General features: G+C 35.8%; 1 protein-coding gene across 5 annotated transcripts in view; it reads left to right on the forward strand.

The window, feature by feature from the left end:
- The window catches only part of CDC42BPA (CDC42 binding protein kinase alpha), a 332255-nt gene that overhangs the window by 256143 nt on the left and 50252 nt on the right, over positions 1-25860 (forward strand). For 3 of the 5 annotated variants that reach the window (XM_025383585.1, XM_025383661.1, XM_025383814.1), the window contains 4 exons: positions 7117-7200; positions 15190-15295; positions 19518-19654; positions 20341-20480. In XM_025383585.1, coding sequence (XP_025239370.1) covers positions 7117-7200; positions 15190-15295; positions 19518-19654; positions 20341-20480 — 467 coding nt within the window. Of the gene's footprint in view, positions 1-3133; positions 3239-7116; positions 7201-15189; positions 15296-19517; positions 19655-20340; positions 20481-25860 lie in introns of all 5 variants that reach the window. The other 2 variants (XM_025383503.1, XM_025383741.1) reach the window with 2 other exon arrangements.

The raw sequence follows: 25860 nt of genomic DNA on the forward strand, positions 1-25860 counted from the left end.
AAAGAAACACACTTTGAAAGTAAAGTGGTAATTTTTAAATTTTAATTATTATGTTCATAGGTTTTTAAAATTAAAGATACGACTATCACTATAATTGACATAGTTCAACTTTTTAATATGCCTAATACCATCTCAAAATATTTCAGTATTTTCACTTACTTTTACTATTTTTTAAAGGAAAAATTACTTGATTTTGTTTAAACTCTGAAATTGATTTTTACTTTAAGAGTATACAACTCTAAAAAGCTAGTATGTTAATTTTCATTATTCTACTTTATTACAAGTATTTTCATTTAAATTAAATATTTTCTATTTCTGAATAACCACCTTTTACCTCATTCAGCAAAGAAAATCACTTTTAAATCTATCCATATCCATATTCTCTTTCATTTTTATTGATGGAGAAAAACTAGTTAGGAGAATAAGACTTGACAGAGGAGCCAAGAGGTGTGTGTTAAAAGCCTCAAGAGTTATTTAAGAGTTACTAATTTGTGTAGTCACAAATTAACTTGATAGTGTATTTTTCCTGTCTCCAATATCCCACTGTCATAATATCACATTTTCATAGGATCAGCAAACATGCTGGTAAGTGTTTTAACAACCAGCTCTGGGGCTAGAGAAAGCACTGCTTTTTAGGTTTGCTGATTTCATGATATAACCTTCCATTAGACCGTATACTGACAAAATGGCATAAGGCAGTGTTTTCTAATTTTAATGTGAGAAAGTATAAGACAGTATGCCCAACTTCTGTCAGCATGTGTTTAAACAGCTCGAAGAGCAGACCTGCTGTAAAATTTCAACCTGTGCTTTTGGAAACAGCAAACACTTGGCCTTTCCCGTTTTTAAGGAGTTTTTGAAATAATCAAACCCAGATATACAAAGCCATTATATCAGCTATTCACATATACACAGCATTACCTTTCACACAGGAACTTCTCATTTTATGTCTTTCAGTCAGGCTGTGGGGCTAAAGCCTTTTGCAACAGGTCAGAAACTTTTAAATTTTCCTAAGATGGCCCGGTTTTTTTACACATAGAACGTCCCCTAGTTAGATACCTTAAAACTTCCTGAATTGATATTTCAGTCAGTTTTAAGTTCTCACTGGTATAAAATGTATCAATTCTGCTTTGCTTCTCAATTCCATTTTAACTGAAGCCCCTCTCCATGGACTCCTAATTCTCCTTGCAATGTATATAATCTTATGAAAACTAGGAGGAGGAGACTTTTAGAAACTGAAAGACATTTCTGCCGTATTCCCAACTCAGGGTCATATTTCATATTTATAATCTAAACTGATTACTTTCTCCATGGCTGTTCCTGAATAAAATTGTAAACTGGGCAAAATGTGTCTTGAGTCCCATTTTCTTCCACTTTTTCTTTTCCTGGTCAAAATTTACTATCAGGAAAGGAGATAATATTACTTAGCCTCCTTGATTATTAAATTACTTTGAGTAAATTACTCTGCTGTGGAGATGCCTCTGGTAGAACAGAAATAGTGCTGAATTTGGACTCAAGAGATGGGATACAGGCCTGGCTCTCCAACTTCACAAGGCATACTAGTTTCATGAAATCAGCCACATCACACGTACAGAGCTGATATTCAGCTGGTAAGCTTTAGTTCAGTGGTGCCACTTTTTAAAATATTGAGTATCCTAGCAGTTGGTAAATGGTTGCTGCTCCAAGACCCCTAATGCCTTCACTGAGACCCTTCTTCTCCCTACTTTTCCCAAATCCACTAGCTGAAAGTTTATGGCCTGGCAGTGGCTTTGTGGTTACCAGAATACCTTTCCATGTCCACCACCCAGGAAGGCCGTAGTGGGCACCAATGGAGGGCTACGATGGTGTTTCCCAGCCTGCTAGCCTGTTCCTCCCATACACTTGCCAGATTTTTAAAATTCTCCACATTGAACAAAAGTTGACTGTTTTTAACATATGCAACATATCATACATGGATAACAGTGTTCTACATAATTATCAATAGGAAAATATCCCCAACTTGAGAAAACAATTTGTGCCCTTAGAGATTGAAGCCACATGCCCAGAGTTCTGTTGAACTAAAAACAAATCTATGAAGTTAATTTCCAGGGGAACCTTCTTTTCCAAGTATTTCTATTCTCAATTATTTATCATTCAACCCAGAATTTTAAAGAAATTTTGCTTTTCACTTAGTTTTGAGTACAGGGCATTATATTTTAATTCATTGTTTTAATAGTTCTACTTTGCCAGCAGTCTCAACTGCACCTGAATCTTTCATCAGTGACATTTCTAAGGGGTACATTATCATCATGTCTTCCCTCTAAAATATAGCCATAGTAAGAACAAAGGAAAATAATTATAAGTTCATGTTTGAATTCTTAAACTGATGCTGTTCTTGTGATTTGTGACTTCTGATCTAAGCATTGTTTTGTTGTACAACATATTCAGAATAAATTCCTGAACCACTTTTCCAAATTGTCTTCATTGTCCTATCATTTTTAAAACTCAATCCTAGTCACTATGAAACTTGCCAAACTGACTAGTCAATCAGTATGCTTCATAAGATCTTTTATGCTAAATTTTAACCCAAAGCATTTTTAATTTCTAAAAATACTTGGTTTAAAAGGATGCGACTGAATATAAGTGCTGATTTTTCTACTGGTGCAAAATAAAGGGAAGACTTCCTTTAGTGTCCTGCACAAAACTGATAGGGTTTTTTTACTTTCAATTGATGAGTAGTAAAAGACCAAACTTCATTCTTATCAAGGACAAAATTATCTTTAATCTGCAGTATGTATCTCTATTAAGTACTCCACATTTATTTCACATGTATGATTCGTTTCGTGAAATAAAAAGTTCCATGTGGAATACCATCGTAGAATGTGCAGTAGGACCAGTGCTCAAAGTAAGAGATCAACAGTGAAGATCAGGGAGGAGCCTTTGGTTAACTATTGTGTCAATCCTTGTTTACATTAGAGCTAGTGGTTATGCTTCTGTATAATGATGTATCCCTAATGTGAATATTCAAACTAAAGTTTGTTATCCTCCTTTCTCAAGAAATGTTGTCGTAATCATGCCTTACAGAAATTTGCTAAGAGCTGCACATTGTTTAAAAGTGATTTTTTGGGTTTTTGTTTTTCCCAACTTATTTTCCTAGACTGATCCCGTTGAGAACACATATGTATGGAACCCGAGCGTCAAGTTTCACATCCAGTCACGGTCCACATCTCCTTCCACATCTAGTGAAGCTGAGCCAGTTAAGGTGCCTCATTGGAGCAGCCCTGCTCCCCAACTTTTCACTTGTGTCAGAAAAGAGGGAATTGAATAAAACAAGTCTGTCTCTCTCTTAAACAAATATATTATGTAATAAGTTACAGTCTGTTGGAGATCATTACGTTTAACTAATAATGTAGGTAGAAGTAAAAAACTAAAGAGCACATTGTCCTCAAATAGTCAACCTGAAATAGACAAAACTAACTAGAAAGATGGTCTTTAATTAGAGAACTGTGTAGAACAGAAGATTAATTATGTAAATTTTTGAATTATTAGAAACTCTAGGCAAATGGCAATGCAGGTGCCATTCTCATATTTTAATTCTTCTAATAAATGTAATAAGTCATGATATAACTAACCTGTTACATCATAAGTAGAGCTGAAAAATAAAATAGCCACTTCTGGCAACTGAATAGTTCATTCTAACTGCTAAATTGGTAACAGTCAACTAAATCCTGGCATTTCGTACTGCAAAAAACAGTGCTGTGTTTATACTAAATGTCAATCAATGGTTTTAAATAGCCAATAGGCCAATTTTCTCATCAGAGATCATTTCTTCCACAAGTCCAAAGAATGTTGTACCTCAGTCCATGCCATCCTACCTTAAGATTCAACTCTGGTTCTTCATTCAGCATCACGATTCAGACAAAGCTCCTTTGCTTTCCTTTTTTTTAAATCTCCAGAGCTGTGTCTAGCATTCCAATAGAAGCAGATAGTCCAATCTGAAGAGCTGTCTGAAGCGAAGTGTGAGATTGTGGTCAAGTTCTGACTTGTTTTTTCTAACTCTGTGATAGACTCCCCCAAACTGGTTAATGAGACCCTCTTGTGTTTTTAGTTATAATTGTTTTAATATTTTGAGATTATACATTTTTGTTTTAATGATAAAATATTTCAAGCATTCAGAGAATATAAACACCCATGTAAGTATCACCCACAGATTAAACAGATATGAAAATTTTGCTTAATTGTTTTTCAGATTTTTATTCAAAGAAAATATATTTCAGAAACAGTTGAAACATCCTCGTGTATACCATTCCCCACTCTTCTTTCCCAGACATATCTAAATATCCTGAAACTGATGTGCATCTTCCCTTTCCTGGTTTTACATGTTTATTTCATTTGTATCCCTAAATGACATATAGTAGTGCTTATTATGTGTTTATAATTTACATAAGTATTACCTGTATCCTTTTGTAATTTTTTTCATTCAAAAGTCTGCTTTTCAGGTTTATTCCTACAAATATGTGTTCATTTAGTTCATTCATTACAACTGTGGCATATATCACAACTATTTATCCATTCTACTATAGTTGGATATTTCGGTTTTTCCAGTTTTTCGTTGTTATCAGTGCTGAAGTGAATATCCTCATATCTGTTTTTGCAAATGTGCAGTTTGTTTGGCATATATACTTAGTGGAATTACTGAGTTGTATGTTGTATGTATTTTCAAGTTCAACTGGTTCTTACCAAATTGTTTTCCACAGTGGTTGGACCAATTTTCACTCCCCCAGCAGTGTGTGTGAGTTCTAAATTTCTCCACATCCTCACCTCACTGTCACACATTAACTTTTGCCAGCTTGATGGATATGAAGTATCAGTTTTGTTTTACCTTGCATCTGTTTTCTAGCGTTATTCAGCATCTTTTTGTATGTTTATTGACCACTGATGATTTGCCTGTTTGTGTCCTTTGTTGTTCTATTGAATCATTTTTCCTATAGCTTTTTGTGTTCATTATATACTCTAGATACTAATTCTTTGCTAGCTATATGCATTGCAAATATTTTCTCCCAGTCTGTGGCTTCTTTTAAAATTTTATTTGTGGTGTCTTTTTGTCTTGCAAAAGTTTTGATTTTAAAATAGTCAGATTTATCAGTCTTTTTCTTTATGACTTCTGCTTTTTATGTCTTTTTAAAGCAGTTCTTCTCTTTGCAGAGATTATAAAGATTTTCTTCTATATTTTCTTCTAAAAGTTTTTAAATTTTGCTTTTACTTGTTTAGGACCTTAATCAAACTGATATATATTGCTATGTATAATGGGAAATGGGCTTCTAATGTCTTTTTCCCATATGAACACGTAACCCTGCTATATTTCCCATCGATTTGTAATGTCTGTTTCTGCATTATATGCATGTATCCGTTTGGATACTCTCAATTCTTTTGCATTGTTCTTTTGGTTACTCCTGCATTGACAGTAAATTGTCTTAATTACAATTATTTTCACTCTAAAATAATTCCTGATGCGTGGTATGGTGAGCCATCCCACTTACCTTCTTCTTCCTTTTCTTCTTGACCTTTTAGTTTTTCATATTACTTTTAAGGTCAACTTGTCAAGTTTCACATGGGGCTTTTGATTGGAATTGCATTAATTTATAGATCTATTTGAGGAGAATTGACATCTTTCATGATACTGAGTATTCCATCTATGAACATAGTATACATATTAGGGATTCTCTTATATCCTTCAATAAAGTTTCATTATTTTCAGTGTATTTCATATTGCTTGTTAGATTTGTTCCTAAGTACCTTAAATTTTTTGTTTCTATGGTGAAAGGGATTCTTTTTAAATACATTTTCTTAGTGTGCATTGCCTTGTCTTTATAAACTCTGTAGATCTTGTATCCAGCACCCTTGCTTAATTCTTTTTAATTCTAATAACCTTTGAACTTTCTATGTAAATTTGACAAATTTGTTTCCTATTGTTTTTTATTAACTTACATAGATTTTCAGCATTCTTCTCTTTTATCTTTCATATTTATCTCTTCAAATGTTAAATTATAAGTTTGGTTTAAAACTTTTTAAGCTATTTAAAAGTAAATAAAATCTAAATTAGAGCTAACGTCACAAACAGAAAACTGAGAAACTCGACTGAATTTTGTTTTAAGGCTATAGTGCATATAAAATATTCTGGTTTTGGAGGTTGTGTGGTAACAACAAAGATAGATTGTTGTATAGTAACAACAAAGACGAGGTTGTATAGTAACAGCAAAGAAAGGACCATCCATTTTTCTTGTAATATTTTAAAATATTCTGTACTTTATACAAAGACTGGCTTTTTCCTTTTATTTTTTTGCTTGGCATCCTGAAAGGAAGTTACTTTCCACGTCTTTTTTTTTTTTTAAACTACTTTGCTGATTAAGCAGTGGCTCTTTTATCCCCATAATAACATCCAGTGAAATTATTAGTTTTTTTCATTCAAAGAAATAGCTTACAATAAAATCCCATAAAAGAAGACCATATTTTACATAGCTACCTAAGAAAGATACGGTATGTGACTAAATTTGTATTAAGGTCAGAATTCCAATAATATTAAATAATTCCAATAAAATTAAATAATTCCCTTCTTTGGAAATTAATTTCTGCACAAAAATCCCAGTGTCAGTCTCTATCTGTCTATGTATTCACATCCAGAGCTGTGTTCTATATATGTAATATACGTTCTGTGTATGAAAGTTGAGTAGTTAAAAGAATCTTCTAAATATTTTATTATAAATCATTTTCAGACACTTTTTAGAATTAATATGGCAAATTCAGATGAATGTAAAAATATCCTCATATTTGTGTAGGCCACATGCTATGGCTTTTTTTATTTGGATCATTTGATCCAAATGATTTATTTTTGTATTTCCAGACTGAAGTAACTTACTAATTGAACAAATATTTCATTTGTAGATATTGCAGGCAGAGATTTAAATTATCAGCACTATGAGAATTTTAGCTTTACTGAGGTTTTCTTTATTATTAATTAGTAGAACTTTTTACTTTATCGATGTTTTGTTTGGTTTTATTTATTTTGGCTTCTTTCTAGTTATATTTGAAATTAATGGAGTGTTTCATGACATTTATTTCCTTTTTTGCTCCTGGGTTCAGACTGTAGACTCCACTCCACTTCCAGTTCACACACCAACCTTAAGGAAAAAAGGATGTCCTGGTTCAACTGGCTTTCCACTTAAGGTACTCAATCTAGTTATAAAGTTATAAGCATAGTGTGTTCCAAAAAAAATGAATTTTATCTGCTCTATGCATTTGCTGTGATTTTTTTGATATTATTTCTTCAAAGTTACAAACAGAAAAACTTATAAATTCTGTGTGAATGCAAATAATCACCAATAGGAAAGGCAGGGAGAGGGTACAGCACTTTTTCATTTTCTTCTTTTTTTTTTTCTGAGACGGAGTCTCACTCTGTCGCCCAGACTGGAGTGCAGTGGCCGGATCTCAGCTCACTGCAAGCTCCGCCTCCCGGGTTTAGGCTATTCTCCTGCCTCAGCCTCCCGAGTAGCTGGGACTACAGGCGCCCGCCACCTCGCCTGGCTAGTTTTTTGTATTTTTTAGTAGAGACGGGGTTTCACCGTGTTAGCCAGGATGGTCTCGATCTCCTAACCTCGTGATCTGCCCGTCTCGGCCTCCCAAAGTGCTGGGATTACAGGCTTGAGCCACTGCACCTGGCCTCATCTTCTTAAATTCGATGTTTTGAAGTCGTTATAATAAGTAGCACTTCCTCTAAGCAGTATATGCTTCAGTAAGGCATTAAGTTGAGGCCACTTGTGGAAGAATCTGAGACTGAAGTCAGTAAACCACTGAGAAAGAAAAACATTTAGTGAAAAATTCAAGTGGACTTTTTTTCCCCACTCTATTTGACATAAATATGACTGAAGTATTACATTTGGTAGAATGAGAATATGTAGTTGCTTGTCTCAAGCTCCTACAAAGAAATTCCAGAAATTGGAAAACTGAATGATCTCCTTCTCCAGAACATAAACCTTGGATAAACCACAAAATGAGAGAGAGAGGTCAATGAACCTGAAAAAATATACAAAAAATATAACTGATATAGAAGAAAGACAAACTGAAATAACCTGTGCAAAATTTTAAGGCCAGATAGAACAGGAATTTAAAATAAACATTAAAAATAACCTTAAAGAGATAAGAAGTATGTTGGTAACATGAGGCAGGGTAAGGTAGTTACGAAGAAAAATAAATTGGGAATACTTGACATGAAAACAGAACTGCTGAAATAACTAAATAGATGACTTTAATAGTAGAAGGGGCAAAATGGATATCACAGAAAAACAAGTTAGTAGGATGGCAGATAAGATGAAAAACAGGAAACAAGATATATGACAACCCAGTCAAAAGAAAATATTCTAGTAAACTAATGGCTTATAAATAAAAGGAAAAGTATTGGGCATTCAGGCAAAAAATATGTCACTTAAAGGGGAAAGAAAATGAGATTATCATCAGATTTTTTCATAGTAGCAGTATGCTAAAAACAACAGCAGTGGAATAACACATTTAAGATACCCAAGGAAAGTACAAGTCAAAGATTTTTAAGGATTTAATATTTTAAGGATAATGAAGCATCCTCCAAAAATGAAGGCCGCAGAAAACTATTAAGAACATGTAAGAGCTCAGGAAATCTGTTCCCACACCCCTTCCCGAGCAATGTACTAGGGAACAAGCTTCAGACAACCAAAATGATAAGACACCAAGTAGTTTGAGAGGCAAGAATGAAGCAAGAGTCTAGAATAAATTAGAGAATTGATTCAAAGTCCACATAAAGTATTATACCAGCTCTGAAAACCAGACAACCACCCCAATTCAGCAATATGTTAATTTTGTGAAGTAATTAAACCAAAGAGACCACAAGACCACAAATTTAGGGGCACCAGGCTTACTGGTTGGTGAGAGAAAGAAGTGTGAAACCACAAATAATGAGATTTGTCAAAAGTCCATGTACTGAATGGCAAGACCTGAAAGCCTTTCCTCTGCTTAGCTCCCAGAATACTGACTGTTGGGACGATAGCCTCTTCCTCCCCACTCTGCTCGGAGGATATCAGTGGATTATTGGGTCCACTGAATGACCCAGAAAAGACCTATTGATAATGTCATTTGGGGCTTCCTAATGAGATGGCTAGGTCCCTTCTTAACAAGCACATCATATGTTTGCTCTCACATGTGCATACATAGATATACACAAAATCTCTTTAGCTTTTTTACTGACTGTTGTAAACGTTAAGATTCCCAAGAGTCAGTAGACATTTCAAAATTATCTAACAAAAGAAAAAGATCAGGGATACATAGTGGCTCACACCTGTAATGCCAGCATTTTGGGAGGCTTAGGTGGACTGATCGCTTGAGCCCAGGAGTTCAAGACCCACCGGGGCAGCATGGCAAAACACTGTCTATATGAAAAATACAAAAATTAGCCGGGCATGGTGGTGTGCACCTGTAGTGCCAGCTACCTGGGGGCTGAGGAGGGAGGATCGCTTGAGCCTGGGAGGTCAAGGCTGCAGTGAGCTGAGATCGCACCACTAAACTCCAGCCTCAGCGACATGGTGAGACCCTGTCTCAAAAAAAAAAAGAAAAGAAAAAGGTCAAAACAAACAAATATTTCCTGTTTTCATTGAAGGAAAAAGGGACAATGCAAAAAGCAGAAAGAAACAGCGCAATATGAGAACAAGAAGTCTCAAAGAAAATATGATAAATATTTTTTAAATTCAGTAGGTGAGTCAAAAGATACATTTGAGAATTCTCTTAGAAAATATTGCAAAAAATCAGGTAGAAATTAGGAAAAGAAAATAGAAGAAATCAATATCCAACAAATAGAAGTTCCTGAAAAGGAAAACAGAAAAAAGAAAAGGAAGGAAATTATCAAGTAAGTAAAAGACTTTTTCCTGTAACTGAAAAACGTGTTTCCAGATTGCAGACTTCCATCAGTGCCTACTAGCACTAGTGGATGACAAATACCTGTCCCCAGTCACATCATTGTGTGAGTTTTCAAGATACCAAAGATAGAACTTTTTAAACCTTTAAGGAGATGGAAAAAAAAAAAAATCACATCCAAATATTCAGGAATTGAAATGACGTACTTATCCAAAGCAAAATGAAAAGAATAGTTAGAAGGTAAAATGATTTCAAGCTAGGATTTTTGATTCCCTGTCAAATGTCCCATCGAGTTGCAGGGGAAAAAACTGCATTTTGAGAAATTCCAGAGCTCAAAAAAATTTATCACCCATGTGCCACTTTCTAAGGAAACTTAATTAGTTCTACCAGAACAAGGAAGGGGGCCAGGAAAGAGAAAGACATGAGGCCTATAGAAGAAGGAATTGTACACAGACCGGTTAAGAGAAAGACTGGAATAGGAAACCAGAGGGCTTCAGCCGGGTTGTCTTCAGGTTGATATAAAGGGGTAAAGGGGCTGAAAGGCTTCCAGTGTATATGACCATGTCGTAAATAGATTCCAGGGGATTTTACAGTTCCTTAGAAGAGTCTGGAAGATTAGTGATAGAGATACAGAAAGGTAAAAGTCAAGGGTGGGAGGGGCACTGTTGACTTTAGAAAAATCATAAGGTTATACAAGTAAGAAATGATAACCATAGTGTACTTCTTAGTGAATAATGATTCTCTAGTCATAATAACTTAGACATTACATATAAATTTTAAGCTAAAACTGTACTATAACAATATTGGGAAAAATGAAAAAAGGGAGTAAATAGTGTAAAAGGGCCATATCCTTCTCTACCATAGCAGGAAGTGAACAGATAATGTCTCAAATCAAAAAACTGTGGTATAGGCTTTCCACCCCTAGCTCTCCCCTGCCAAGAGAGGTATCTATTACAGAAGGAGGGCAATAGCTTTTAAAAAAAGAAGAATTAAATGAAATTGCCTCTAGGAAGTAGGAGGGATACTTCTGATTTTGTCATAAGCATTGTAATACCATTTTACTTTTTCAGCCATGTGTATGTATTAATTTGATTTTAAAAATTTAAAACACAGAAAATGTAGAAAAAATTTTTGTGACTGGGAATAAATATAAGATCTCAAATCACAAGCATAAGGTGAAAATATTTGTGGACTTTACATCAAAATTAAAAATGTTTTTACAGTGAAAGCATTGTTAACAGATGATGACAGACTAGTGGAAGATATCTGCAATGTTTACCACTAATAAGAGGTTTATTTCTAAAATACATAAGAAACTCCTGCAACTCCATATGAAAAAGACTGGAAGTCCCGTTGAAAGATTGGCAAGTGATATAAATAAGTAATTCCCAGAAGATGAAATCCCAATAGTCAACAAGCATGTGAAGAAATGTCCAACTTCATTAATCATTGGAGAAATTTTTTAAATTTAATTTTAAAATTACTATCACTTTCTATTCAAAATCAAGATAAAATTAAGTAAGATGACATCATGGATGTGGAGAAACAGGCAGCTTCACACGTGGATACTGGAAGTATAAACGGGTACAGCCATTTGGGAGAGAACCTAGGCAATGTAGAGGCATACGTAAGCTGTATGACTCAGCAATCTCATTTCATCAGAAAAATCTCTTTCCTTTAGAAAAACCTTCATACAGATCCATTAGGCAACATGATGAAGATGTTTATTACTGTATTTTTTATGGCAGTAGGGAGTTGGAAATAGGGGAAAGATTCCTAAAATGTAGCTGTTATATAACAGGAACACATTTATATAAATAAAAACACATACTCAGACTATCTAATTTATAAAGATATATACATGTCCAAGGTATTGGATCATCAAGGATGAAAGGCAAAATAAGACAAAACTAGAGTGAGGCTTCTACCAAGCTGATAATATTTTATGAACTAAATATTAACTCAGTTTGTTGCACCTAATATTTTCCCCAAGAAATAAAATTTATTTCATGTTTTTTAAAAGATAGAGAAGTGAATCTATAATTATCTCAAAATAGAAATTTTAAAAGGGAAGAAAAAATATTATTTTTTAAAAGAAAATTTATTTATTTATTTATTTATTTATTTGAGACGAAGTCTCACTTTGTCACCAGGCTGGAGTGCAGTGGTGTGATCTCAGCTCACTGCAACCTCTGCCTCCCAGGTTTACGCAATTCTCCTGCCTCAGCCTCCCGAGTAGCTGGGACTACAGGCACCTGCCACCACGCCCAACTAATTTTTGTATTTTTAGTAGAGACGGGGTTTCACCATGTTGGCTGGGATGGTCTCGATCTCTCAACCTCGTGATCTGCCTGCCTTGGCCTCCCAAAGTGCTTGGGATTACAGCCATGAGCCACCGTGCCCGGCCAGAAAATTTAATTTATTTAAAATGTTTTAAAATTTTTTGTAGAAAAGAAAGGGTTGTATGAGATACTATTTGACTTGTCATTTATTAGTGGTAAAAGTTTAATTATCTGTAATAAATTCTGAAGCTTTCACCAAGAGTTGTGCTTGGTTCCACTTAGCTGTCACATCGTCTGTTAAAAACATTTTACTTTCTTTCTCCAATGTGTAGCTTAAAATCTACACACAGACAAAATCAGAGTAGAAAAAAACTCTTTCTAATCACCACTTTGAAATTTGAGGTTATAGTTAATTCTTTCTACTCCGAATGATCACGTAATCTAAAATTCTAATTTTAGTTCATACTTTAATACCTTTCATTTTTTTCTCCTCTTCTAGCTGTCACCAAAGGGAAGTATTAGATACCAAATATTGACCAGGAGGCAGGAAACAGGGATATTAGAAGCCAAGGAATCTAGACCCTAAAATTGATCATTTGTGTATCTTTCTTTATACATTTTCACACCAAAACAAAAACAAAATCCTATTGTGTATTATCTAAAGATTGATGGCATCAGAATAACGATCTTTAATTATGTTATACTGTCCTTAGTGGAGATTAGCAAAACATAAATGCCTTAATCTTTAGTAGTAAATTGCACAACCTCTCCCATAATTTAACCAGCACTTACCAGTTAGATGATTTATTACCTAAAATTAATGCTCATCCAAAACACTGGGTTGTTGTATTTTTCCCTGCTGTCATACTCAGAATTGCGACATCCTGAATAGATCTCTTGCTGGAGAGGAAGTGTATGATATATATGTATATATATGCAATTTAAGGGGCATTGTGAAGAATTACTAATAAATTTGTCAACCCTAGAGTTGTTTCATTGCTAGTGTTTCAGATATGTCTTTCTTTAGAAGAAGAAAAACATGAAGCTACTTAGAGCAGTTGATTAACTTTTCCTTCTTTGTATTAAAATCCTCTAGGACTAACTAGTAAAATAACTTTACATCTTTTGCATTAATGCATTCTGAACAATTGAAAAAGTTAGCACTAGAAAATTTACTCATAATAGTTTCTCAAAGAGCCAGAAATTAAAAAGTAGTATACAGGAGAAAGAGCAAAATTTTATGATTTTAATAGATTCCTTCATATAAGGAAATAGTATCTATCTTTCAAGGTGGTTGTTTGCACAAAATAAGATGAATTATGTAAAGTACTGGTACAGTGTCTGCGCCCTGACTGGGACTCAGAAGCTATAGGAGCAGTTGCAGAGTTAGTAATAAGATAGTCTGTGTTCTACTTAGAGTCAAATCCCAGTGCTGCTTTGAAACTGACCAAAAGATCGTGAGGAACTTCTAGAACAGAATGGTTTGAGGTTGGACCAGAGCTCATGACCACTCTAAATTTGAGAATCTCATCCCATTCTCTGACTAATGCTGGTAGTCAGATTTTTCTATGTGAAAAGATAATCTACTTCTTTCATTTTTTAAAACTTCTTTTGTAGTGTACAAATCATATATCCCAGTTGAAAAGAACAAGATTTATTTTTAACTTGAATTTTAAAGCTTCAAATATTCCCTTAAGTTTTTTGTTCGTATGTTAGTGTCAACTGAAATAAATGCTACTTGATAACCTTTTAAAATCAGTATTCATAATTTATTAGAATATGGAGTAGAGTTCTTAGTAGTTTAAATCAATCACACATTTAAAAGAGAAATAATTAGCAAAATTCATACAACATTGGGTACCCATGGACATAAAGATGGCAACAAAAGACTCTGGGGACTACTAGAGAATTGGAAGGAGGGAGGGGTGCCAGGGCTAATAAATTGGGTACTGTGCTCTGTACTTGGGTAATGTGGATCAGTCATACCCTAAACCTCAGCATCATACAATATACTCAGTAAGTAGCAAACCTGCATGTGTACCCATGAATCTAAGAGTTGAAATTATTTCTTTAAAAAAGAAATGTTTTTTGAGTACTTAGTATGTACCAGGTACTGTTTGAAAGACTTTGTTTATATTAATACTCATTTAACCACTCCATTAGGTAGATACTATTATTTATCCTGTTTTGTAGATAAGGAAAGTGAGACAGAGAGGAATTTAGTAAATTTTTCCTAAGTTCACACAGCAGAATGAAACGTTATTTATTATACATCATTTATTGTTAAAACATGCTAAGAGAATTAATTTGGAAAACAAAGGAATATTCCAAAGAGATAAAATCTACATTTGCTTACCACCATGTAAATCAGATAAGACTAAAATACCTTTAACTATGGGATATTCAGTAAGAAATTTCAATCTGCCATCTGTCTCTGGAATAATATATGTGTATTTTTATCTGCTCAAGTATTATACTCCCTCTTTGCATAGGAAGAAACTGATTTGTGAAGCATATTATTTGTCCTTGGTCCCAGAAAGAGAAATACATGATTTACAGTAGAAACAATAATTTTAAATAATTTTTCTCCTAAGAAGATATAAAGCACATTAAAATCCTATGTTTGTATAAGTATAAATATGCAATATTTTACTTAACTATTTGCTGAACAATAATTTGGATAATTTATTAAAATTCTGAAGCTAAGATTTATGGCCCCCCAAAAAAGCTATTATTTATTTTACATACTTTTCAAATGGCATTCAAGAGCAATTGATTATCATTTAACTTCTTAACTATTTTAGCTTAGTCCAGTTCAAATTACCTAATACAAATGTTTAAAGACCATAAACCATAAGAAGATGTAATGAGAAATGGAAATAATTCATTATATTCCTATTTAGGAAACATTCTAGAAAGTGATATGGGGCATAGGGACTCACATTATGGAAATCTTTTAAACAATCAATGTGTGTTTTTTTATCAATTTGTTTTGCAGCGCAAGACTCACCAGTTTTTTGTAAAATCTTTTACTACTCCTACCAAGTGTCATCAGTGTACCTCCTTGATGGTGGGTTTAATAAGACAGGGCTGTTCATGTGAAGGTAAGAACAAAAAGGAAAGAAAACATGACTTCACTATCTAAATTGTAATCAAATAACTTGATTCTCTTTCAAAGGTATATAAATGTTTGTTTTACTTAATCATTTGCTTTTTTGCATAACAGGAATGGAAATAATCTATGTTGTCTGTTGAATGTTTGAGAAACTAGACATATTTTTCAGGGGCAATATATTTAAATATGGTTCATTTTTCTTTGTTTTGTTATTGAGTAAATTTATAGTCCCCGCCAAAAAACATTAACCTATCTGACAGAAGAAAATTCACTGAATTTTAACCTTGTTTAATTCCTTAGAGAAATTGTTATTGAAAAGTAGACAATGTGGGCACCTTTTCAGAAATATTAAATGTCCACCACTATGCCTGAAAGATATTTTATTCCTGTATTAATAGCAGAGGTTTTTTTTTTCTCTACCATCCATGATTTATTCATCACATGTTTATGGAAAACCCATTGTACTTCTAGGCACTGGGGACATAATAGTGAATAGGGGAAAGGCATAGATCCTACCCTCATAGAGCGTATATTCTGAGTGATGAAGGAGAGAGGGTCAGGGGTCATGTGAACAGAAAAGAAAGCATATTTATTTGTTTGAGTATTGCTTTATTTTTCTTAGGACCTCTGAAGTGAAAATGGTTTAAATTATAATGGAATATATTATTTCTTTTTGGATGTTTCAGAAGAATACTTTTTAAAAGTCAAATGAAATTTGTCGCTACAATGCTACCTTATATGAGGGGACTTCAAAAAGCTTGTGGAAAAGTAGAATTTAAAGATAAAAATTAACAATATAAACTTTATTTTTTAACATAAGCTCCATTAAATTCTAGACAACTTTGTAAGCAATTATACCACCCATTTAGTCCATCCCTAAAGAACAGAGGGTCCTGAGAATGTAACCATGTCAGTGTAGTCTCCTTTACATTATTAACTGAAGAAAGATGGGTGCCTTTAAAGACTTTTTGAAATTCAGAAACAAAAAGAAGTCAAAAGGAACCAAATCAGAACTGTAAAGTGGATGCCTAATGATTTCCCATGGAAACACTCACAAAATTGCTGTTGTTTGATGAGAGGAATGAGCAGGAGAAGCACTGTCATGGTGAAGAAGGACTCTGCTGAAGCTTTTCCCAGGCGTTTTTCTGCTAAAGCTTTGGCTACATTTCTCAAAACACTCTCATAATAAACAGGTGCTATCAATCTTTGCCTCTCCAGAAAGCCAACAAGCAAAATGCCTCAAGCATCCCCAAAAACTATTGCCATGACCTTTGCTCTTCTTGACTGGTCCGCTTTTGCTGTGACTGGACCACTTCCATATCTTGGTAGCCATTGCTTTGATTGTGCTTTTTCTTCAGGACCATACTGGTAAAGCCATGTTGCATCTCCTGCTACTGTTCTTCAAAGAAATCTTTCAGAATCTTGATCCCACTTGTTTAAAATTTCCATCTAACATTCTGCAGCTGATCTAGGTGCAGTAGTTTCGGCATCCGACAAGTGGGAAGTTTGCTCAGCATTCATTTTTGGTCAGAATTGTGTAAGCTGAACCAGTTGAGATGTCTGTGGTATTGGCTGTTGTTTGTGCTGTTACTCATCAGTCCTCTTCAGATAAAACATGAACAAGATTAATTTTTTTCCTGGCAAATTAATGTGGAAGGTTTGCTACTGCAGGTTTCATCTTTGACGTCCTCTTATCCCTTCTTAAAATGAGTTATGCATTTGTAAACTGCTAATTTCTTTAAGGCATTGTATTTGTCTCTTCTCACGCTGCTAATAAAGATATACCCAAGACTGGGTAATTTATAAAGGAAAGAGGTTTAATTGACTCAGTTCCACATGACTGGGGAGGCCTTATAGTCATGGTGGAAGGTGAAAGAGGAGCAAAGTCACGTCTTACATGGCGGCAGGCAAGAGAGCACATGCAGGGGAACTCCCCTTTATAAAACCATCAGATCTCATGAGACTTATTCACTATCACCAAAGCAGCACAGAGAGACCTGCCCCCATGATTCAGTTACCTCCCACTGTGTCCCTCCCATGACATGTGGGAATTATGGGAGCTACAATTCAAGATGAGATTTGGGTGGGAACACAACCAAACCATATCAGGCATTGTCCCTATCAACTTTTTGTAAAGCATCAATGATTTCACCATTCTTCCACCCAAGCTTCATTGTAAAATATATATTTGTTCTTACTTAATTTTAACAGAATTAATGTTGCTCTGATAGGGGCTCTTTTCAAATTGATGTCTCATTCTTCTTAGTGCCTCAAACTAGATCCTCTTCAGACATATTATAACAAGTTAGTATGCATTTATTTTGGTACAAAAGAAAATTTTAAATCCATACATAGTTTTTCCATAATATGCATTTTCCATGAACTTTCTGAAGATCTCTCATATATTGGTTTATCTTATGGAAAAGACAAGAAAATAGTTGCTAACTCAAATTCTAATACTAGTTGCCATTTCCTACTTCTTCTGCTGTAAGGATGGGAAGGGACCTTAAAGGAAATGTAGCCAATCCCCATCATATGCATATGTTTCCTTTATAATATACTTGTAGTTAGCCTATATCTGAGTACTTTGAGTAAGAGGGAAATTAATAACATCTTAAGGCAGTGCATTCTGTTTGGTTAGTTCTCACAACTAAAGTGAAAGATCCAGATTGCAGTATTTTAACTAGTTCATTAGATACGTGTGTTTTCAAGCCAGATAAAATGTTCAGAGTTAAGAAAGCAGAGATTTAAGAGTTATGAGTATATTGTTATAAACATGAAAATGACATTATCCAGGAAGCACATGTAGATTGAGAAGAGAGCAAGTACATGAGTCTCTTACATAGTTAAGGGAAGGCAACAGGAAAAGATAGCCAAGTAACCTGAGGAGGAATCGCCTATATTATTGACTAGAAAGGTGTGACTGAAGCCAAAGAAGGAGAAAATTTGTAGTTTTCAAGCTTTGTTTCATTTTGGAACTTAACCAGTACTGGTATGTCATTCTAAAATTTGTTTATTAGAATCCTGGCCAGCTACCTGGCTTTAAGTCCCATGTCATTTTTTATGCCCCACAATTATTTGCAATTCATAATAGCAGTTTTTGAGGTCTTCTCAGACTCTCTTCCCTTCTAGAGTCTTTTGCCGTGAAGTTGTCCCCATCTTTTCTTCAGACCCTTTGAAGCATACTTTATGAAGCTGTGGGGTCTCATGAGACTGTTCCTAGCCTTTGTCTGCCAGGCTTTTGTAAATGTTATAATAATGTGGTTCCAGCTTCTAAAGAGTCCTGTCTTGTTCCTTTCCTTGTGGTTAGTTGGAATTAGATCCAGTATAGGATACTTATTTTGTTGCTTCCACTGCCCTTTGCTTGTAAGTAAAACAAATCATAACTTGCTAGATACTCCACTTAAAAGTGAATTGAAGTTGAGTGTGATGCCTCATGCCTATAGTCCCAACTACTCAGGAGGCTAAGACAAGAGAATCATTTTGAGGCCAGCCTGGGCGACATAGCAAGACCCTCTCTTTAATAAATAAATAAAGTGAATTGAGACGTTTGGATGATTTTTGTCATCTTGCCTCTCTGCTTGTTTCACAGTATCCATCAGTGATGTGTAGTCCATTTATAGAGATGGTAACTGTACCTCTGTTAGATTGTTATAGAAAAATAAAAAGCACTCCATAAAGTGAACTATTGTTATTTTAGTAGTAGTTTAAGTATATGTAATAATAACTCCTAAAATTTACCTTCAACTTGTACTTTTTTAGTCACTGAAAAACTCCGTTTTCAAGGATTGGTAGGGTTTGCCAAACCAAAGATGTCAGGTAGCTTAATGCCCACTAGAGACCCTTGCAAGAGAAATTTCAAGGCAGATACCAAGTTGCAGTGGGATGAAGAGCAAAACACTCTAAAAACCACTCTTTTAGAAAATCTAAAACAAGGTTAGATGCTTCTTTTGTTTGCTTCTCTTTTTGATCACTAATGTCAATACAGAACAACAGTAATACAAATACTTTTTAAAATATTTACTATTTCTCATTAAAATTGTCATTGGTAAGCAAATGAATCAGCTACCCAAATGATAAAACAGTTATTTAAGATAAAATTGGAGATAAGCATTCATCTAACATAGCATCTTGTATGCAGTGAGTTTTCAGTGAATTTTCTTTTTGTTAAAATGAATTTTTATCAAATGTTTCTTTTTTGCCTCCAAAAGTATGTGGATTCTCATGCCATATAACTTGTGTAAACAAAGCTCCAACCACTTGTCCAGTTCCTCCTGAACAGACAAAAGGTCCCCTGGGTATAGATCCTCAGAAAGGAATAGGAACAGCATATGAAGGTCATGTCAGGGTAAGTATGATTAAGTTGGGTTTAGATTAATCTTTTAAGATTGATTAATGAATTAAAATCAAATCAGTTATTTTAAGAGCATAGTTCTTGTTGGAAAATTAAATGAGTAAAATTCATCTAATAATTTTATTTCATCTAGAATAATGATTTGCAAACAAAAACCTAGCTTTTACGTGGAAATAACCTATAAAATGTCTCAAGTTTTTCCATGTTGTTCCTATCTTGTGATGAAATCTTCATAAAGGAGTTTGTAGCACCTGGTCTTGCAAGAGAGGTGGCATATGGTTATGAATTATGAGCTATTATCAAGGCATAGTCTTGTTATCTTGGGTAGTATTTACAGTATAAGCTGAGTTTCATCTTACACCAAGTTTTAGTTTTATGCTATTTAGAAAGAAAACCATGAGTGTTACTTTAATGAAATACTAGTGAAAGTTAAAGTGGTACCATTAAAATGTTCCTCAGAATAAAAGGTCATTCAGTATTTGAAGAATGTGTTCTCACATTTTCTCATAGCTTGATGATATGTGTCCCATCTGCTACTTTACCAACCAGAATGGCAGACTTATAAAATATGTGCATTATCTGTACATCTTCACCATGCAATTCCCTATGTGATTTAAGGCATATTTTCATTTGAGTTGTTTTGGCTGTTTGTTTGCCTGTCTGTCTAAAACAAAACTAAGATTCCTAAACCAGCTGGAGTGAAGAAAGGGTGGCAGAGAGCACTGGCTATAGTGTGTGACTTCAAACTGTTTCTGTACGATATTGCTGAAGGAAAAGCATCTCAGCCCAGTGTTGTCATTAGTCAAGTGATTGACATGAGGTAAGACTTTGAAGGTAAAATTATTTGTATCATTGCAACATAGGAATTTTAAAGTTTCTGATTTTTAAAAATTGTGTTGCCATGGTTTATTTAAATGAACTAATTTCATATTTTCTAATTTGCTAATATTGCTATAGTAATAGAATTGAAAATAGGAAGTAAGGTGTATTTATAGGACAGGTTAGTATGTGTGTTGAGTGTGAGGGGCTAGGAGTTAAGGAAAAAGAACTTGGTGTTTCAGTCCAAAAGACCCATGTAAATGGGGTAATGGAGGCCTAATGCGTGAAGCTTATATCATCACATCACGTAAAGGCTTAGAGTATAATTACAATGTAAGGAAAGAAAATAAAAATCAGAAAAGCTTCTGGAAAACATAATCTGTAAACATTTAGGTAAATATAGCCCTCGAACACTTCTGGTCTCATTTTTCAGATTCTTCCCGTGTTCCTTAGTGTTCTGTCCTTTACCTTTTCTCATAACTCCAGGCACTGTCCTTGAGTGATCATATTTATTCACAGCTTCAGCCATCCCCTCTGCATTGATGACTCCCAGACTCGTATCTCCAGTTCAGATATATCCATCCATTGCTCAAAACCAGAATTTCTAGCTCTGACTCACATTGGCACTTCACATTAGCATCTCAAACACATTATCTTCCCCTACAAATATGGAACATAATGGGACAGATGCAAGAAATATTGGCAATTAAAATCTGATAGAACCTACTAAAGGACTGAATATAGATAGGGAGAAGAATCAAAAATAGGATTAAGGTGTCAAGCCTGTAAGACTAAGGGAGTTGGGGAGCGGAGCAAGATGGCTGAATAGGAATAGCTCCAGTCTCCAGCTCCCAGCGCGAGCAACACAGAAGACAGGTGATTTCTGCATTTTCAACTGAGGTTCTGAGTTCATCTCACTAGGGAGTGCCGGACAATTGGTACTGGCCAGCTGCTGCAGCCCAACCAGCGAAAGCTGAAGCAGGGCGAGGCATCGCCTCACCTGGGAAGTACGAGGGGGAAGGGGATCCCTTTTCCTAGCCAGGGGAACTGAGACACACAACACCTGGAAAATCGGGTAACTCCCACCCCAATCCTGTGCTTTACCAAGGGTCTTAGCAAACGGGCACACCAGGAGATTATATCCCACACCTGGCCGGGAGGGTCCCACGCCCACAGAGCCTCCCTCATTGCTAGCACAGCAGTCTGCGATCTAACAGCAAGGCTGGGGGAGGGGCGCCTGCCATTGCTGAGGCTTAAGTAGGTAAAACAAAGACGCTGGGAAGCTCGAACTGGGTGTAGCTCACAGCAGCTCAAGGAGGCCTGCCTCTGGGGTAGACTCCACCTCTGGGGACAGGGCACAGCTAAACAACAAAAACAACAACCAAAAAAAAGCAGCAGAAACCTCTGCAGACGCAAACGACTCTGTCTGACAGCTTTGAAGAGGGCAGTGGATCTCCCAACACGGAGGTTGAGATCTGAGAATGGACAGACTGCCTGCTCAAATGGGTCCCTGACCCGAGTGGCCTAACTGGGAGACATTCCCCACCAGGGGCAGACCGACACCCCACACCTCACACGGTGGAGTACAACCCTGAGAGGAAGCTTCCAAAGCAAGAATCAGACAGGTACACTCGCTGTTCAGCAATATTCTATCCTCAGCAGCCTCTGCTGCTGATACCCAGGCAAACAGGGTCTGGAGTGGACCTTAAGCAATCTCCAACAGACCAACAGCTGAGGGTCCTGACTGTTAGAAGGAAAACTAACAAACAGGAAGGACACCCACACCAAAACTCCATCAGTACATCACCATCATCAAAGACCAGAGGCAGATAAAACCACAAAAATGGGGAAAAAGCAGGGCAGAAAAGCTGGAAATTCAAAAAATAAGAGCGCATCTCCCCCTGCAAACGAACGCAGCTCATCGCCAGCAACGGATCAAAGCTGGACAGAGAATGACTTTGACGAGATGAGAGAAGAAGGCTTCAGTCCATCAAACTTCTCAGAGCTAAAGGAGGAATTACGTACCCAGCGCAAAGAAACTAAAAATCTTGAAAAAAGAGTGGAAGAATTGATAACTAGAATAGTTAATGCAGAGAAGGCCATAAACGAACTGACAGAGATGAAAACCATGACACGAGAAATACGTGACAAATGCACAAGCTTCAGTAACCAACTCAATCAACTGGAAGAAAGATTATCAGCGATTGAGGATCAAATGAATGAAATGAAGCAAGAAGAGAAATCTAACGAAAAAAGAAGAAAAAGAAATGAACAAAGCCTGCGAGAAGTATGGGATTATGTAAAAAGACCAAATCTACGTCTGATTGGGGTGCCTGAAAGTGAGGGGGAAAATGGAACCAAGTTGGAAAACACTCTTCAGGATATCATCCAGGAGAACTTCCCCAACCTAGTAGGGCAGGCCAACATTCAAATTCAGGAAATACAGAGAACGCCACAAAGATACTCCTCGAGAAGAGCAACTCCAAGACACGTAATTGCCAGATTCACCAAAGTTGAAATGAAGGAAAAAATCTTAAGGGCAGCCAGAGAGAAAGGTCGGGTTACCCACAAAGGGAAGCCCATCAGACTAACAGCAGATCTCTCAGCAGAAACTCTACAAGCCGGAAGAGAGTGGGGGCCAATATTCAACATTCTTAAAGAAAAGAATTTTAAACCCGGAATTTCATATCCAGCCAAACTAAGTTTCATAAGTAAAGGAGAAGTAAAATCCTTTACAGATAAGCAAATGCTTAGAGATTTTGTCACCACTAGGCCTGCCTTACAAGAGACCCTGAAGGAAGCACTAAACATGAAAAGGAACAACCGGTACCAGCCATTGCAAAAACATGCCAAAATGTAAAGACCATCGAGGCTAGGAAGAAACTGCATCAACTAACGAGCAAAATAACCAGTTAATATCATAATGGCAGGATCAAGTTCACACATAACGATATTAACCTTAAATGTAAATGGACTAAATGGTCCAATTAAAAGACACAGACTGGCAAACTGGATAGAGTCAAGACCCATCAGTTTGCTGTATTCAGGAGACCCATCTCACATGCACAGACATACAGGCTCAAAATAAAGGGATGGAGGAAGATCTACCAAGCAAATGGAGAACAAAAAAAAGCAGGGGTTGCAATACTATTCTCTATAAAACAGACTTTAAACCATCAAAGATCAAAGAGACGAAGAAGGCCATTACATAATGGTAAAGGGATCAATTCAACAGGAAGAGCTAACTATCCTAAATATATATGCACCCAATACAGGAGCACCCGGATTCATAAAGCAAGTCCTTAGAGACTTACAAAGAGACTTAGACTCCCATACAATAATAATGGGAGACTTCAACACCCCACTGTCAACATTAGACAGATCAACGAGACACAAAGTTAACAAGGATATCCAGGAATTGAACTCATCTCTGCGCAAGCAGACCTAATAGACATCTACAGAACTCTCCACCCCAAATCAACAGAATATACATTCTTCTCAGCACCACATCACACTTATTCCAAAATTGATCACATAGTTGGAAGTAAAGCACTCCTCAGCAAATGTACAAGAACAGAAATTATAACAAACTGTCTCTCAGACCACAGTGCAATCAAACTGGAACTCAGGACTAAGAAACTCAATCAAAGCCACTCAACTACATGGAAACTGAATAACCTGCTCCTGAATGACTACTGGCTACATAACGAAATGAAGGCAGAAATAAAGATGTTCTTTGAAACCAATGAGAACAAAGATACAACATACCAGAATCTCTGGGACACATTTAAAGCAGTGTGTAGAGGGAAATTTATAGCACTAAATGCCCACAAGAGAAAGCAGGAAAGATCTAAAATTGACACTCTAACATCACAATTAGAAGAACTAGAGAAGCAAGAGCAAACACATTCAAAAGCTAGCAGAAGGCAAGAAATAACTAAGATCAGAGCAGAACTGAAGGAGATAGAGACACAAAAACCTTCCAAAAAATCAATGAATCCAGGAGTTGGTTTTTTGAAAAGATCAACAAAATTGATAGACTGCTAGCAAGACTAATAAAGAAGAAAAGAGAGAAGAATCAAATAGACGCAATAAAAAATGATAAAGGGGTTATCACCACCGACCCCACAGAAATACAAACTACCATCAGAGAATACTATAAACACCTCTATGCAAATAAACTAGAAAATCTAGAAGAAATGGATAATTTCCTGGATACTTACACTCTCCCAAGACTAAACCAGGAAGAAGCTGAATTCCTGAATAGACCAATAGCAGGCTCTGAAATTGAGGCAATAATTAATAGCCTACCAACGAAAAAAAGTCCAGGACCAGGTGGATTCACAGCTGAATTCTACCAGAGGTACAAGGAGGAGCTGGTACCATTCCTTCTGAAACTATTCCAATCAATAGAAAAAGAGGGAATCCTCCCTAACTCATTTTATGAGGCCAACATCATCCTGATACCAAAGCCTGGCAGAGACACAACAAAAAAAGAGAATTTTAGACCAATATTCCTGATGAACATCGATGCAAAAATCCTCAATAAAATACTGGCAAACCGGATCCAACAGCACATCAAAAAGCGTATCCACCATGATCAAGTGGGGTTCATCCCTGGGATGCAAGGCTGGTTCAACATACGCAAATCAATAAACGTAATGCAGCATATAAACAGAACCAAAGACAAAAACCACATGATTATCTCAATAGATGCAGAAAAGGCCTTTGACAAAATTCAACAGCCCTTCATGCTAAAAACGCTCAATAAATTCGGTATTGATGGAATGTGTCTCAAAATAATAAGAGCTATTTATGACAAACCCACAGCCGGTATCATACTGAATGGGCAAAAACTGGAAAAATTCCCTTTGAAAACTGGCACAAGACAGGGATGCCCTCTCTCACCACTCCTATTCAACATAGTGTTGGAAGTTCTGGCTAGGGCAATCAGGCAAGAGAAAGAAATACAGGGTATTCAGTTAGGAAAAGAAGAAGTCAAATTGTCCCTGTTTGCAGATGACATGATTGTATATTTAGAAAACCCCATTGTCTCAGCCCAAAATCTCCTTAAGCTGATAAGCAACTTCAGCAAAGTCTCAGGATACAAAATTAATGTGCAAAAATCACAAGCATTCTTATACACCAGTAACAGACAAACAGAGAGCCAAATCATGAATGAACTTCCATTCACAATTGCTTCAAAGTGAATGAAATACCTAGGAATCCAACTTACAAGGGATGTAAAGGACCTCTTCAAGGAGAACTACAAACCACTGCTCAGTGAAATAAAAGAGGACACAAACAAATGGAAGAACATACCATGCTCATGGATAGGAAGAATCAATATCGTGAAAATGGCCATACTGCCCAAGGTAATT

Source organism: Theropithecus gelada, chromosome 1 (assembly GCF_003255815.1).
Source record: "Theropithecus gelada isolate Dixy chromosome 1, Tgel_1.0, whole genome shotgun sequence".
NCBI classification, from domain to species: Eukaryota; Metazoa; Chordata; class Mammalia; order Primates; family Cercopithecidae; genus Theropithecus; species Theropithecus gelada.